This window comes from Podarcis erhardii (genome assembly GCF_964252035.2).
Source record: "Podarcis erhardii genome assembly, chromosome: 9".
Lineage (NCBI taxonomy): Eukaryota > Metazoa > Chordata > Lepidosauria > Squamata > Lacertidae > Podarcis > Podarcis erhardii.
Window position 1 is genome coordinate 43,488,503 of NC_138512.1, and position 14,912 is coordinate 43,503,414.

Genomic DNA, 14,912 nt, shown 5'->3' on the forward strand with positions numbered 1-14,912 from the left:
TTGGAGTTTTATGAAGAAAAATCTGCAAGGGATGGGGGTGGGAGAAAGGTTTGGAAACGGTATAGGGGCGATCTACTCGGAACAAAAGGCAAAGTTAATTGTGAACAATGCGGTTACAGAAGAAGTTAAGATAGAGAAAGGGACACGACAAGGCTGCCCAATCTCCCCTCTACTTTTTATTTCAGTCCTGGAGATATTGCTGAACATGATTAGAAGGGACCAACAGATTCAGGGTATATAGGTCGGAGTGAAACATTATAAACTAAAAGCCTATGCAGATGACCTAGTTTTGACATTACAGGAGCCAATCCCTAGTACTAAAAGAGCTTTGGAACTAATACAAGAGTTTGGTCAGGTGGCAGGGTTTAAACTTAACAAATTAAAAACTATGGTTCTAGAGAAGAATTTAACACAAATGGAGAAAGACAGGTTTCAGAGAGAAACAGGTTTAACAGTAGTGAAAAAAACAAAATACCTAGGGGTGAACATGACTTCAAAGAATGTTAACTTATTTAAAGACAATTATGAAAAATGTTGGTCTGAAGTGAAAAAAGATCTTGAGATATTGACAAATTTAAAGTTATCCTTACTGAGTAGAATAGCAGTTATCAAAATGAATGTATTGCCAAGACTATTGTTTTTGTTTCAATCGTTACAGATAATTGACAAGATGGACTGTTTCAAGAAGTGGCAAAAAGAAATTTCTAGATTTGTCTGGCAGGGCAAAAAGACCAGGATTAAATACAAAGTTCTTACTGATGTGAAAGAGAGAGGGGGGTTTGCCCTGCCGGACTTTAAACTATATTATGAGGCGGCAGCTTTTTGCTGGCTGAAGGAATGGCTACTTCTTGAGAACACAGACATTCTTGATCTGGAAGGATATGATAATGCTTTCGGATGGCATGCATATTTGTGGTATGGTAAGGATAAAGTACAAAGGTCGTTCAAAAACCATATTGTCAGAAAAGCGTTGTTTAATGTCTGGGTCAGATATAAAGATCTTTTGGAGAATAAAACCCCAAGGTGGCTTTCTCCAATGGAGGCTAAGGCCTTGAAAAAACTTAACATGGAAACTAATTGGCCAAAATACTGGGAAATTCTGGAGCAAGAGGGAGATAAATTGAAATTGCAGAGCTATGAGAAACTTAAAGATAAGGTGCGTGATTGGTTACATTATTTTCAAGTAAGAGAGGCATATAATTTGGACAGGAAAATTGGCTTCCAGGTGGAAAAATCGAAGCTAGAAACAGAATTGTTAGAACCCAGTGTCAAGGTATTGTCGAGAATGTATAACTTGCTGCTGAAATGGAATACTGAGGATGAAACGGTTAAATCCACTATGATAAAATGGGCACAAGATATTGGTCATAACATCATGTTCGCTGACTGGGAACGGTTGTGGACCACCGGTTTGAAATTTACGGCATGCAGTGCCATAAGAGAGAATATTATGAAAATGATTTATAGGTGGTACATGACCCCAGTCAAGCTAGCAAAAATCTATCATTTGCCTGATAACAAATGTTGGAAATGTAAAGAAACGGAAGGAACTTTCTTTCACCTTTGGTGGGCCTGCCCGAGGACTAAGGCTTTCTGGGAAATGATATATAATGAATTGAAAAAAGTATTTAAATATACTTTTCTAAAGAAACCAGAGGCCTTTCTTCTGGGTATGGTTGGCCAATTGGTGTCAAAGAAGGATAGAACTTTTTTTATGTATGCTACAGCAGCAGCAAGAATACTCATCGCAAAACACTGGAAGACACAAGATCTACCCACCTTGGAAGAGTGGCAGATACAAGTAATAGACTATATGGAACTGGCAGAAATGACCGGCAGAATCCGAGATCAAGGAGAAGAGTTGGTGGAAGAAGATTGGAAGAAGTTTAAAGTTTATCTACAAAATTATTGTAAAATCTATGAGTGCTAAGGGCAGTGTAAATGAAATGATGGGGTTCTAGCGATTAAGATAAGTAAGAGTACAAAGGGAAAGATAAAGGATGAAAATGAATATGAATGAGCTTGCTGAAAAAACTTTTAAAGTGGAATACAAGAAGGGAAGGTGGGAGGAAGTAAGGAAAATAAGGTTTCGAAGACTATTAAAATGAACCAGACTTTTCTTTTTAATTTTTATTACTAGGTTGAATCTTTTTTATGTTTTTTTTTTCTCTTTATGATTTTTGATGTTGTTTGTATTTTTGATGTTTGATGTTTGTTGTCTTTTTACCTTTTGTAAAACTTAATAAATATCATTTAAAAAAATAAAATAAAATCTCATTTCAAACACACCAGTATCAGCAGTTAATGATAATGGTGCTACTGATTTTTTGAAGTTCTTACTAATATTTTTACCGGAGATATATATGTAGGACTAAAATGGCATGCACATATTCTACCTACCTACCTACCTACCTACCTACCTACCTACCTACCTACCTACCTACCAGTGAACAGAACTACACATATCACAAGAAGAATCATTAACTTAACTCATAGAGTTGGAAGGGGCCATGAGAATAATCTAGTCCAAACCCCTGTAATGCAGGATTTTTTTGCGCAACGCAGGGGCTCAAACCAATGACCCACTATAGTTAGAGGGAGAAAGAACAAAGTATGTGTAGGTGGACGGGGGAGAGACCTGGCATTGAGGAACTAGAGTAATGAAGCAAGCACAGAACAGGAGAAACAGGAGGGACAACTGGACCTGGGGTCAGAACTGAACTTGAGGCAACTGGAGGTCACATGTGTTTGCAGACTAATAGACAATTTCACATAAGAACCAATAGTTTTGTACATGTTGCTTTCTCCTTTCCCCTACAGTGTTTGCTGTAGCTTAATTTTATTTTTAACAAGTACGTTTGAACTTGTCTGATCTATCACTGCTTGGTTCAGAAGGTGGAAAGATAACAACAGTGGACTCCAGTTTAAACAGAGTGGGAGAATCTCTGCTGGAAAAAGTTGGGAGCACATCAGAAAAATTTCTCACAAAAATTCCCACATAAGCTACCATCTATTCATATAGCCCAAAACCGAAACTGACACGGATTATTATAGAGTTAAGCATTCAGAATGTCTGTTGGCAATCATATATCCCAGTACCACACACACACATTAGGATTGCAGCTCTGTAATATACCACAAAGGACCTAGAGAAGCAATCAAGTTTTCATGAATACCGTGTAATGAAATAAACAGAGCACTTTGTCTTATGATAGTGTCACACAATAATAAACCTGCAACTGCCTTGGAAGGTACTGAATTCTCCCTTGCTAGAGGTTTGTAAGCATAGACTGGATGGCCAACTCTCAGGAATGTTCTGGTGGTGGACTTCCTGCACTGTCACTGCGTTGGATGAGCTGAGATCCCTTCCAGCTCTGTAATTCTATGCTTCTATTACTATATGTATCCATGAGCTCCAGAACTGCATTATTGGATACTTTGGGTCATGTTAGAAGAAGAAGAGGAGGAGTTTGGATTTGATATCCCGCCTTTCACTCCCTTTAAGGAGTCTCAAAGCGGCTAACATTCTCCTGTCCCTTCCTCCCCCACAACAAACACTCTGTGAGGTGAGTGGGGCTGAGAGACTTCAGAGAAGTGTGACTGGCCCAAGGTCACCCAGCAGCTGCATGTGAAGGACCGGGGAAACGAACCCAGTTCCCCAGATTACTAGACTACCGCTCTTAACCACTACACTACACCACACTGGCTATGTTACACTTGTTTCATTTTTTAAATTGAAAGCATTTTGCCCTGCATTTTGATTAAAAAGAGTTTCTGAGCAGCACAGCACAAGACAGTTCCTGTCCTCAGGCTTATTATCTAGAAGAAACAACATAAAAGGGAAAAGGGCAGGAGGAGGAAGGGGCTAAAAAAAACTTAGACACCAGCTCTTGAAGCTACAGTTCTTACAATGACAAGTTGGGATAGAAACAGTTCAGGTAGACTGATGGAATGTGCATTACTAGGTGACAGATGAGAGGAGAAAAGAAGGGCCACAGGCAGCTTGTCTTTCAACACAGCCGATGGAATAGCCCTGCTTCCATTCTCTCCCTCTGCTGGAGCCTGATGGAATGGCTGCTGTGAGGTGACACTTGAAGGAAAGCCAAAGGCAGCTGGCCTCTCAGCAGAGCCAACAGAATGATAAGTGAAGTCAGAGTCATGGACAAGTCGGATGAGCAAACCACTTCATGAGTTCCAGAGGCTTAAGCTGATCTTCATACTTAGGAGTCTCTATCGATGTGATTTGGCAGCCCTGTGTTCAACATAATCAGTCACTGTATATTACATACAACGGCACATGTGTATGCCTGCATGCAATTTCATGCTGACATGTACTTTTCTTCCTGAAAGCCCTGTCCATGGGATCTCTTTTTTGGGTCTCTATTCCAAGCCCAGAAGCAGTAAGCCGCAACATATGCTGATGACACACAGTTCTACTTCTCCTTTACATCTGCAGGTGTGGCAGCGGATGTGCTGGACCCTTGTCTTGCCTTGGTAATGGACTGGATGGGAGCCAACAAACTGAAGCTCAAACCAGAGAAGACTGAATTACAGATAGGTAGCCGTGTTGGTCTGCCATAGTCAAAACAAAATAAAAAAAATTCCTTCCAGTAGCACCTTAAAGACCAACTAAGTTAGTTCTTGGTATGAGCTTTCGTGTGCATGCACACACTGGTAGTAGGCAGTTCTCTAGACTGCATGGATGTGAGGCTGCCTGCTCTTGATGGGATTACAGCCCCTCTGAAGGAGTGGGTACATAGCTTGGGGGGTAATTCCTGGATTCTTTGCTGTCACTTGAGGGTCAGTTTGTCTTAATGGTGCGGAGTGTCTTCCATCAGCTTCAGCTGGTGGCCCAGCTGTGCCCCTATCTGGACATGGATAGTCTAACGCCTGTTGCCTATGCTCTAGTAACCTCTAGGTTAGATTACTGCAATGCATTATACATAAGGCTGCTTTTGATGATGCTTTGGAAACTTCAGCTGGTGCAGAATTTTGGGGCCAGTTTGCTCACTAGGGTAAGATGGTTCGAGCATATTACATTGATCCTGGCCCAACTGCTCTCCCAAGTGTAAACCAACCCAGACCCTGCAATCATCATCTGAGTCATTTCTTTGTGTGCTACCCCCACAAGCAGTCTGGAGGGGGGCAACATGAGGACAGGCCTTTTCTGCAGTGGCTCCCCATTTGTGGAATTCCCTCCCCAGGGAAGTTCACCTGATGTCCGCATTATATATCTTTAGGCACCAGGTGAAAACATTTCTCTATAAGCAGGTCTTTGGCTGATAACAGTCTATATACGCTTTCAAATGTGTTTGTGGGAGAAGGGTTTATTTTTTCTTGTTGTTCTTACTTTTATTATGTATTTTGGGTTTTCATTTTGTATTTTTATGTTGTGAACCTCTCTGTGATCTTCAGATGAAGGGTGGTATACAAATAAACAACAACAGGTTTACACAAACATGGATTCAAATGCACACCCACCAGCAATGTCAAAGGCTATCTTTACAACAACAATTATAGATCTGAGGGGACATTATGAAATTAACCCCATTCCCCTGTCAGTGGCAGAAATCCCACCTAAAATTGTCTTTATCCAGGTGTGATGGAAGAGGAAGTGGGACCAAAGGAAAGAATCAAAACTTTTCTTCAGAGTACAGCAATACAAACATTTTCTAATTAATTTCTCCTTAGGCCTAATCACCAACAGAGGCTTCATCACTCTTGGTTTTAAATAAAACCCTGAATATGTTTCCCCCCCTAGTCTGTATTTGGTTAATCAGCTGCATAAAAATAATGTTTAGCAGCTAATGCTTTTGTTTTGAATATAATGAATTTTAATTTAATGGTATGTTTGCTATTACTGTATTTTATTTTATTTTATTTAAATACAAACTGCCTTGGGAGGGCAGTGTACCCTAAAAGGCAGGTTAAAAATTCTTTAAATAAAACAAATAAGTAACTACTTCTCTAGCATAAACACAGCACCCCTTCAGGTATGATTTTTCAGTACATTTGCTTTCAGTGCTGGGAGGCATGCCAAGAGCTCATTACTTGATTTACTACAAGGGAATGATGTGGGGAGGAAGAAAAAGAGCCTCCCCTGCTTTCAGATTTTTAAACCCAGCAGCATATCAAATTTATTCTTATATGGTATACTTGTTCATGACCTCTAGTCTTTAAGAAATTCTGTCATATTTGAAAACTAGTCCCCAGCGGAGCCTGTATCAGTGTTAATAGCTGTGAGGTCAATGCAACTGCTAAACAGTTTGTATTACTGTCAGGGTGGTCATGAAAACAACACCTGCTGCATGAGGCCTTGGCAGCTGGGTCAACAGGCACTGTGGGAATTTATCAATTTAGGGGGCCACTTGCATAGCACTTTGACGGATGAATCGGGAAAGAAACTGGCTTACGGGGCTAAAGCTGCTCAATTATGTATTACATTCTTTACGGCAGCAGAGAAAGCAGCTCCGTGCATGCATCCGAAAACAGGCAAAATATAAACCGAAGAGGTATTTTTTTGCCTTATAAAATGAAGTACACAAAGAGGTCCTTAATAGCCGATGTTAGAAAGGAAGGGAGGGGGAATGGAAGTGCTCTGTGCATGGATTAAGATGTGACTTGAAAAATAATAACACCCCCCCAATAACTGATGTTACAAAGTTTAATGTCTTTGGGTTTACAAATTCAAAGAACGTTAATGTGCATGTTTCACCCACAAGGAAGGCAGCTACACGTAGATAGGAAAATGAGCTAATTATGTTATTCTAAATATACATATGTATTTTGAAGCACTCGTTCTGGGCTTCTACAACTGCGAATGACTTTAAGGATTAGGTGCATTTTGAATTCAAGGGAATCTCATGGTCCACTTGGGTGGATTCCCTGGTCAACTGCTGTTTGCGGACAGCTTTATATTACATAGTTCCACAGTATTATTTAAAGGCAATCAGGCATAAGAAGATAATTGTGGAGAAGAGGCTTCCATTCTGCGTGTTTTATGGAATCATAGGATTGTAAAAGGGTCTGAAATCATCCTGAGGAACCACTACCTTAAAGTAGGGTCCCCCCCCCACAAAGTTATATAGATGGCAGTTTTATGCTCTTTATTCTTAATTCATGTCTTCTAAGGTAAAGTGCTCCTTACAAATGAAACAGAACTGAATGATGTTATTTGTGCCAGAAGTGTTTGTACAGTGCATAGGAAAAGTACAAAAAAAGTGAGCTAAATGTCATTGGCGCTCATTTATACAGGACAGGGTAAATAAAGTATTCAGCAGCAGTTCTTATCTCATTCCTCAAACATGTTCATCAGATTTGGCTGAAAGATCATTATTTGTCTAAGGCTGTGGTGTCCAAACTTTTTTCAAAGAGGGTCAGATTTGATGAAGTGGAGGGCCACGAGGGCCAAGCTGTTGACCCTTTTTTTAGAATTGAAGTTGTTGAGGTTTCTTTTAGGATTTTAGCCCAGGAAATAAACTACCACCGGGGCCAAATTAGGCCCCCAAAATGGACTTTGGACATGCCTGGTCTAAGGCTAGCCAGGTGAGACATATCTGAACCACCACCAGCACAGTTTCATGTTTCTTTCCATTGCCCATGTTAGTTTGCTCATTTTCCATATACATACACGCTTCTGGCTCTCAAATTTGTTTCTTTGTGGGTTTCTTTTGCTCATGACTATTTGCAGCTTCATGTGTACTAATGCAACATTCAAAAAATAAATCCCTCCAAAAGGGAGGGAGTGAAGCTAGATATGTCTGCAAGGCATTTGTAGTGCTTTCCCTGCAAAGAAATTCGGAGAAGAAATGGAGCAAGAAGCATGACAGGTAAATAAGGAAATGTTGCTTTTAAAACTTTATAAAACGTGGGGAATGCTCTCACTGTGGAAGAAGGTGGGAATGAATGTACAAACAGGAGCAAATTAAGTTTCAATTAAAAGAAGACAAAATAATGGAACAGGGTTATTGTTTCATGGCATCCCTATTTAAATGCTGAAAAACCTGCCTGTGCCCTTGAGCAGCACTAATATTAAGGGAGTTCAAAAGACCAACAATATGTTGAAAAGATGGCTGAGGGGGACTGTAGGAACATGTGGGCTGCACTCCTTCCCCACAATCTGTGCATTTGGTTGGTGTCGAAAGGGATTTTATACAAGAACTGTAGAGTTTCCTCACATAGTGATCGAACGTGCAGATGTGTGTGGCCACAGTGTGTGTCAGCAATGGTGGTCAGACTGCTCTTTGCAGCTCTGCAACCCCCATCTGACTTCTTCCAAAGCATGTGGAGGGCACCTGAAACCCCCTTATTATGATGAAAGTTGTTCCTTGAAGTGTTGTTGCCTTACTTCAGGCAGCTTGGCAATGAAGACTTTCCTCATCTCTATGAAGGCTGAGCACAGATATGACTAATGACGTGTGGAAAACCTCTACTGCACAGGAGAAGCCAATAGCAATTTATTTTACGATATCTCAATGCTGCTTTTCAGGCAAACCTTACAAAGTGGTTTACATTTAAAAAATAAATAGATCAAGAATCATGAATGCGTCTCTAGAATGAAACAGTAGCAGCAAATTAGAGGGTGAGGAAACTTCTGGAAAGCTGTATTTGCCCTCCTTTCATGGCAAGATGGTTCATGAGTAGCCCTGTAGTAGCAGTTGGGGGCAAGAAGGAGGAGTCACCTCTCCTGGAACACTAGGAGGTACGTGGTGGACAGCTCTCAAGGCTCCTCTGCTTTCTCTTCGCCCCACAAGTGCAATGCAGTTGTAAAGGTGACAGAAGCAGGGTTCAGGGTTTGCCCTGTTGATTCTTTGAAGTGACGGATTGTGTTTCATGTATACGAATTTCAGAAAATCATTTTATTGACTTTCATCACTGGCCACTCTATCAAATGTTAGGCAGTTCATGGAGCGGACAGTTCCAACTCAGTGGCTTCCAAAAGCACATTGAGCCACTGACAGCCTCATACCATGACCTATTATCACCTGAAAGGCTTGACTTTCACTTGACTTGTATTTTGATTGTACAGTGGTACCTTGGGTTAAGTACTTAATTCGTTCCGGAGGTCCATATTTAAACTGTTCTTAACCTGAAGCACCACTTCAGCTAATGGGGCCTCCTGCTGCCGCCGCGCTGCCGGAGCCTGATTTCTGTTCTCATCCTGAAACAAAGTTCTTAATCTGAAGCACTATTTCTGGGTTAGTGGAGTCTGTAACCTGAAGCGTATGTAACCTGAAGCATATGTAACCCAAGGTACCACTGTCTTGTATTGTTAATTCCCCTGGGTGAGAGCTTTACTTATTGTGAAAATGCCATCTTACCCACTTGAAGCTCAGTTAAGCAAAATTTCTTCAGTTTTTCTGTGCATCTGATAAGATCCAGTTTTTAAGATAAATGTCAGTTCTTATTGACTAGACATCTAGCAGGTCTGTTCTATTTATTCTAGGAAGAAATGCTTGGTGTATTTAAAGGGCATTAGGAAATGTTTTAATCCAGTAATCCTCTTCCACATGTACTTGGTATGTTGCGTGTACAGAAGAGCAGTTTTTCATGTTCTATCCCTGTGGGATCCTGCTGCTTGCATCAAACAAGAGCAGAGCTACTGCTCTGCCTTCCATTTACAGAAACTGGTGTGGAATCCTACTGCAGAGAAGTAACAAGGGAATTCTGTGCAGACTGGCAGGGAAAGCCCACTGGTATATTTCCATCTGTACTAAGCACTGCACATACATGAGAGAACAGTACTATGGCGATGCTGTGCAAAGAGCCATGTGGCCTTAGTTGTACAGAGCGCTTTTCTATGTGTGCTTTAGATCTAGCCATTTCATTCAAAAGCTGTACTGAATGTGAAATAATGATTTCAATGCAATTTTGCCCACATGCCAAAACACCCGTAAAAGAAATCTTGTGAAATCCTTTAGTGCTGCTATCCTAACAAAATATTTCCTGGCTTTCCATTTTAAAAATCAGTTTCATTTCGAATGTATGCCAGAGTACATAGTGTCAATAGCACAGTGTATTTCCCCCTCTTGTCTTATTCTAGCCAGATGCATTACCTTCTGCCACACATTAAATAGCTAACCAGGAACTCTGCATTGGGAGGTCTGGCCTTTCAGGTATGTCATTTTGAGACCACCCTAATCGCCGAGGCAACAGGAGCACAAAGCCAAGGTCAAACAAAGCAACCCCCTTGTAATTAGATACTAATAGTGGATTAAAGGTGTAAAATTCGCCTAAATCCACACACCAACAGACTAAACAATCCAAATGAAGCCAGCAAGACTTGTTTTGCAAAAGTACTTTTCCACCTAGAATTCATAAATAAAACAAATATAGTATGCTTGATTGACTGCAGTAACATCTGCTTCTTAATTAATAACATTTCAGTGGCAGATACATGACAAAGTAATGGAACTTTCCTATATGTTATTAATTTACTGTTAGGTTGTTCAAAATTCTGAATCACTTATACACCCTCTGTCAAAGCAGAGCCCTCTTATTTCAGCTTCCCTGCCACTTTGCCATTTCCTTCACATCTCAATAGTCTACACATCCAAGTATTGATGGACTACCCTGCCTCCACAGTACCTTCTCCACTTCCAATAAAAAAGCTGTTGTTTGTATTTTACTCATGATTTTGAAAGCTTATTCATTTGAATGACAAATCCGATTGAGCTTTAAAGAGTGGGTTTTCATGGGGAAGGCTCTGGAGAGAGAGAAAATCGGGTGGGTGGGCGTTTGGATACGGAGATTTAAAGTGCGGACTGTGCCTGGAAATAACAGAGGAAAGGTAAGAGTGGATAAGCCCTTTTTCTCTCTGCTTAGCTGTGTGACTCTTGGCAGTGCTGTTTTTCTAAAAAAAAAGAGGTACCAGAACTCACCACAAATACCTCCCTTGTTCTCTTATAATGCCAATGGTGCCCACCTGAGTGGTGCCGGAACTGAGCTCTGGTGAGTTCCAGCTGAAAAAAAGGCCTCCTTGTGGCAGGTGAGCCGCTGCTGCTTACTGGGAGGAAGAGGGGAGGGGGAGGGTAGTGTGGTGCAAAGGAGCCAGTGTGGTGTAGTGGTTAAGAGCGGTAGTCTCGTAATCTGGTGAACCAGGTTCGCGTCTCTGCTCCTCCACATGCAGCTGCTAGGTGACCTTGGGCTAGTTACACTTCTCTGAAGTCTCTCAGCCCCACTCACCTCACAGAGTGTTTGTTGTGGGGGAGGAAGGGAAAGGAGAATGTTAGCCGCTTTGAGACTCCTTCGGGTAGTGATAAAGCGGGATATCAAATCTAAACGCTGCTTCTGCTTCTGCTTCTGCTTCTGCTTCTGCTTCTGCTTCTTCAAATGCACAGGAAGGAGTGCTGGATTGGTTCCACCTATGTGCTTACACAATGTCAACCTCACCACTGCCTCTCCTCTAGGTAAACGGCACCAACTCACTCACTCACTCACTCACTCACTCACTCACTCACTCAAGCATCTCTTACCTTTTGGGGTCAACAATTTTGTAGAGCTTCCCATTGTGAGAGTGTGTCATGCTTTTACTGCTTGCTAAGATGTAGACCTCACCTGTTAAGAAAGCGCATACCATAAATGATTAGTGGTATCCACTAAAAAACTGAAAAGTTAATGTACAATTTGTGGCTCTTTCTTTTTGTGCGGCAAGGATATTGCAATAATTATTTAATTCTGCTTTACATTAGGTATTTCCGGTTTCTTTGTTTTTGTTTTTTAAAAAGCAAACAGAACTGAGAAAGAGCAACCTGGCTGATAAAGCCCCAAAGATTCACAGCAGGGCATGGAAACTGAACCCGGAACCCCCTGGTCAAAGTCTAAAGGTCCGAAGATACATTCTGTGCTTGAGTCTCAGTATCTGACCTCAGTCTCAGTCCTTGTTGTGCATTTATGTGAATATATTTCTCCTAAAGCCCCTGACACAAAAGAGGCATACGTATAAACTTTGCTGGCAATTTCTCTTTGCTTCTCTTTCTGTCACAGTGTGAAAAAGGACTAAAGGAGTAATCCTATCTAACCTCCTACAGTCTGCTGGGGCTTTATGGGTGGTGGGGCCAAAGTTATATCCAAAGCTTTGTGGCTGGGACAGAGGGTAGTGGGCAGGCGAATGGCTGTGCCAGCCTAGATCTGACTCAGCCTCACCATAAGAAAACTGGGGTCTTTCTGCTGGCTTCTGCTGCCAGGGTCCCTACTGGGAGCACTTCTGCCTGCCCACATATTTGCAGGTGGAAGAGGGAGTTTCACACCAGTAGTCAATGGGAGACTCAAAGCATCAATGTGGTTTCAATTGCTCTTGTAGCACGAGCAGGGCAATTTGGGAAAACATTTCGCAGAGTTTTGTTAGTTTAGAAAAATGAAGAATCAATCATTCTGCAGATATGATGCAATTGATATACCCAGTACACTGTGCATTACGGAGATAGGTTGTCCATGTTCTGGAAACCTCCTGTTTAGATATATTCTGGAGCTGTTATTGAGAATATATCTTGCCTGTGCTTATGTAGCTCCATTGGCTTTTGTTCTAGTACTATTCCAAGTGCCAGTGCTTACTTTTAAGGCTCTGCACAGATTAGGATGTGGATATCAGAAGGAAAGTCCGCTTCCATCTTTGGAGCCCCTTCTTGAGCATCCACAGTACCTCAAGTTTTTATTTATTTAAACACATTTATAAATTGCTTAATATATAAAAAATCTCTAATTGAGGCAAGAAGTGACAGGGCCTTCTTGGTATTGGCCCGTTTATGGTATTCTCTCTCTAGGAAGGCTCTCCTGGTGCCTACACTATTTTGGGTCCCAGGGGAAGATTTTTTAAATTTCCTCAGGCTTTTAATATCTGATGAGCTTTTAATATTTGAGTATCCTATTGCTACTTTTAAATCCTAGTGTTTTATTGTTTGTTTTCATTTTATTACATTTTAAAATATTAACTTGTTTCTTTTTTCTTGTGAACCACCCTGATAATAATGTATTGAATTGCAATATAGAACTTTTATAAATGCACACATAGATAGATAGATGATAGATAGATAGATAGATAGATAGATAGATAGATAGATAGAGATAGATAGATAGATAGATAACACAAGACACATCTTGGCCAAGTTTTTCTTATAAATATAATAATATCCTAAAGAAGCTGTTATTGTCTTACCTACTTCATCTTCACCAAATCCCAAGATATGTCCTGAAAAGAAACCTCTACATGAACCACTGTTACCCAGACAAAGTGGTTTCTCTTGCCACTGTTTGGTCACGGGGCTCTGTTGCAGCGTTAAAAAATTTCTGTAAACACAAATAAAAAAAGGGACAAAATGTTACACAGTGTGCTTTGCACCAATAAAATCTAGAACTATAATGGACACATGTAAAATGGAGTCCTTTAAAATCTGAGCCATAAAGCCTACAATCCAGATTATACTTTGTGCCTCTGAGCACTGATAAATTCTCATGAAATATAACACAATGTTTTGATGAATCCAGACCTATTATGCTTTGGTCACTGAGAGCTACTTGAGGTGCTCTAAAAGGCCTTTCATGTGATTGGTGGCAGTGGCGGATCAAGCTGATCGGGTGCCTGGGGCGGTGCACGTGATCTGCGCCCAGGGGCTGGGCCAGCCGCCTGCGGGGGTGGGGCCAGCCAGGGCAGGATGCTTTGCGGGGTCTCCAAGGAGTCTGCCTGCCTCCTTCAACTCAGCCGCCCTATAGCTGGGGAGGAGGAGGCGGGCGGACCAGGAGAGACGCATGGCTCAGGCACGCTGCATGTCTCATGGTGAGTGCTGCCTGCCATTTTGTCACCCCCGTCAGTGGTGACACCCGGGGCGGATCGCCCCCACCGTACCCCCTTCCTCTGCCCCTGATTGGTGGGGCTTTTGATTCCACCCTCTCTTGGGAACAACAACGGATCTACCACTCACCAAAAGATGTGGAGCCCTCAAATATCCCACAGTACCTACACAAAATGCATTTCACTCCCGGTACCATGTGTTTTCTTCAACACGAAGTCCCAGATTCAATGTAGTAATTTCGACCAGATATTTTCTAACAAGCAAACACCCATACATGTGCAACATCCATTAACTGAACATAACCTTCCCTAATTGAACAAACTAACTGACAGGCTTGCTCTTAAGATGTTCATCTTAAACATACAGTAGCATATATCAGCATGGGATGTGTGCACAAAGGGGACTGCAGACTAGGATAGAGAAGAAGGCATGGGTGTGATCTATGCGCAAATGGGTGTGATCTATGCGCAAGGGACAGTTGAGATAAAGTAAGGGGGCAGGGAGAAAAAGGGGTGGTTGCAGAAAAGGCGGGAGGAGGAGGAATGTGAATGTAGGTGAAGATGAAAGCAGAGGCATGAAACAGTCTACAGCATCAGAGGAAATGGTGACTTCATAAATGGGTGAAAAGGGTGCTTAGTAGTTGCCATGTGTGGGAGGAAGAAGATGCAGGAGCTTACTGTGAGGGGGGCTACATCTGTATTGCTTTTGTGCGAGTTTTAAAGAAACTTACCCGTTACGGTCTGCAAATATATAACTTCCGTAAAGTCTTTCAGACTGGCAACCTCTGTATACAAATCCACCAACCAATGGCCCACTACTGAATGGCTTGAATTCCAAAAGTGAAGGCTCGCTTTCTAAAAAGGAACTACCATAGTGTTAGATTAAATGCAATTTCATTTGTTAAAGACATGTTTTAATTGAAAGAAGAGAGTAAAAAATCAGGATATTTGTATTTCAACAAAGACTCTCCTCCCTGGAAGAGAGGGGAGTGGTTGTGGGCGGGAGCCCGAGCACCGCCCCTAGCAGGGGGCGTTAGCCCCCTGCCTCCACCTCACCTGGCTGGTGCCCACGCCCCTCGGCAGGCACTCAACCAGGTGCCTCCGAGGGGGCGTGTTCAGCAGCCTT

General features: G+C 41.8%; 1 protein-coding gene across 2 annotated transcripts in view; it reads right to left on the bottom strand.

Annotated features, from left to right (window-relative positions):
• The window catches only part of HHIP (hedgehog interacting protein), a 79,205-nt gene that overhangs the window by 8,779 nt on the left and 55,514 nt on the right, over window positions 1–14,912 (bottom strand). For both annotated transcript variants that reach the window (XM_081875325.1, XM_081875326.1), the window contains exons 9-11: window positions 14,518–14,641; window positions 13,154–13,284; window positions 11,475–11,556 (exon numbers count right to left, since the gene is read on the bottom strand). In XM_081875325.1, the coding sequence (XP_081731451.1) occupies window positions 11,475–11,556; window positions 13,154–13,284; window positions 14,518–14,641 (337 nt within the window). The remainder of the gene's footprint in view (window positions 1–11,474; window positions 11,557–13,153; window positions 13,285–14,517; window positions 14,642–14,912) is intronic.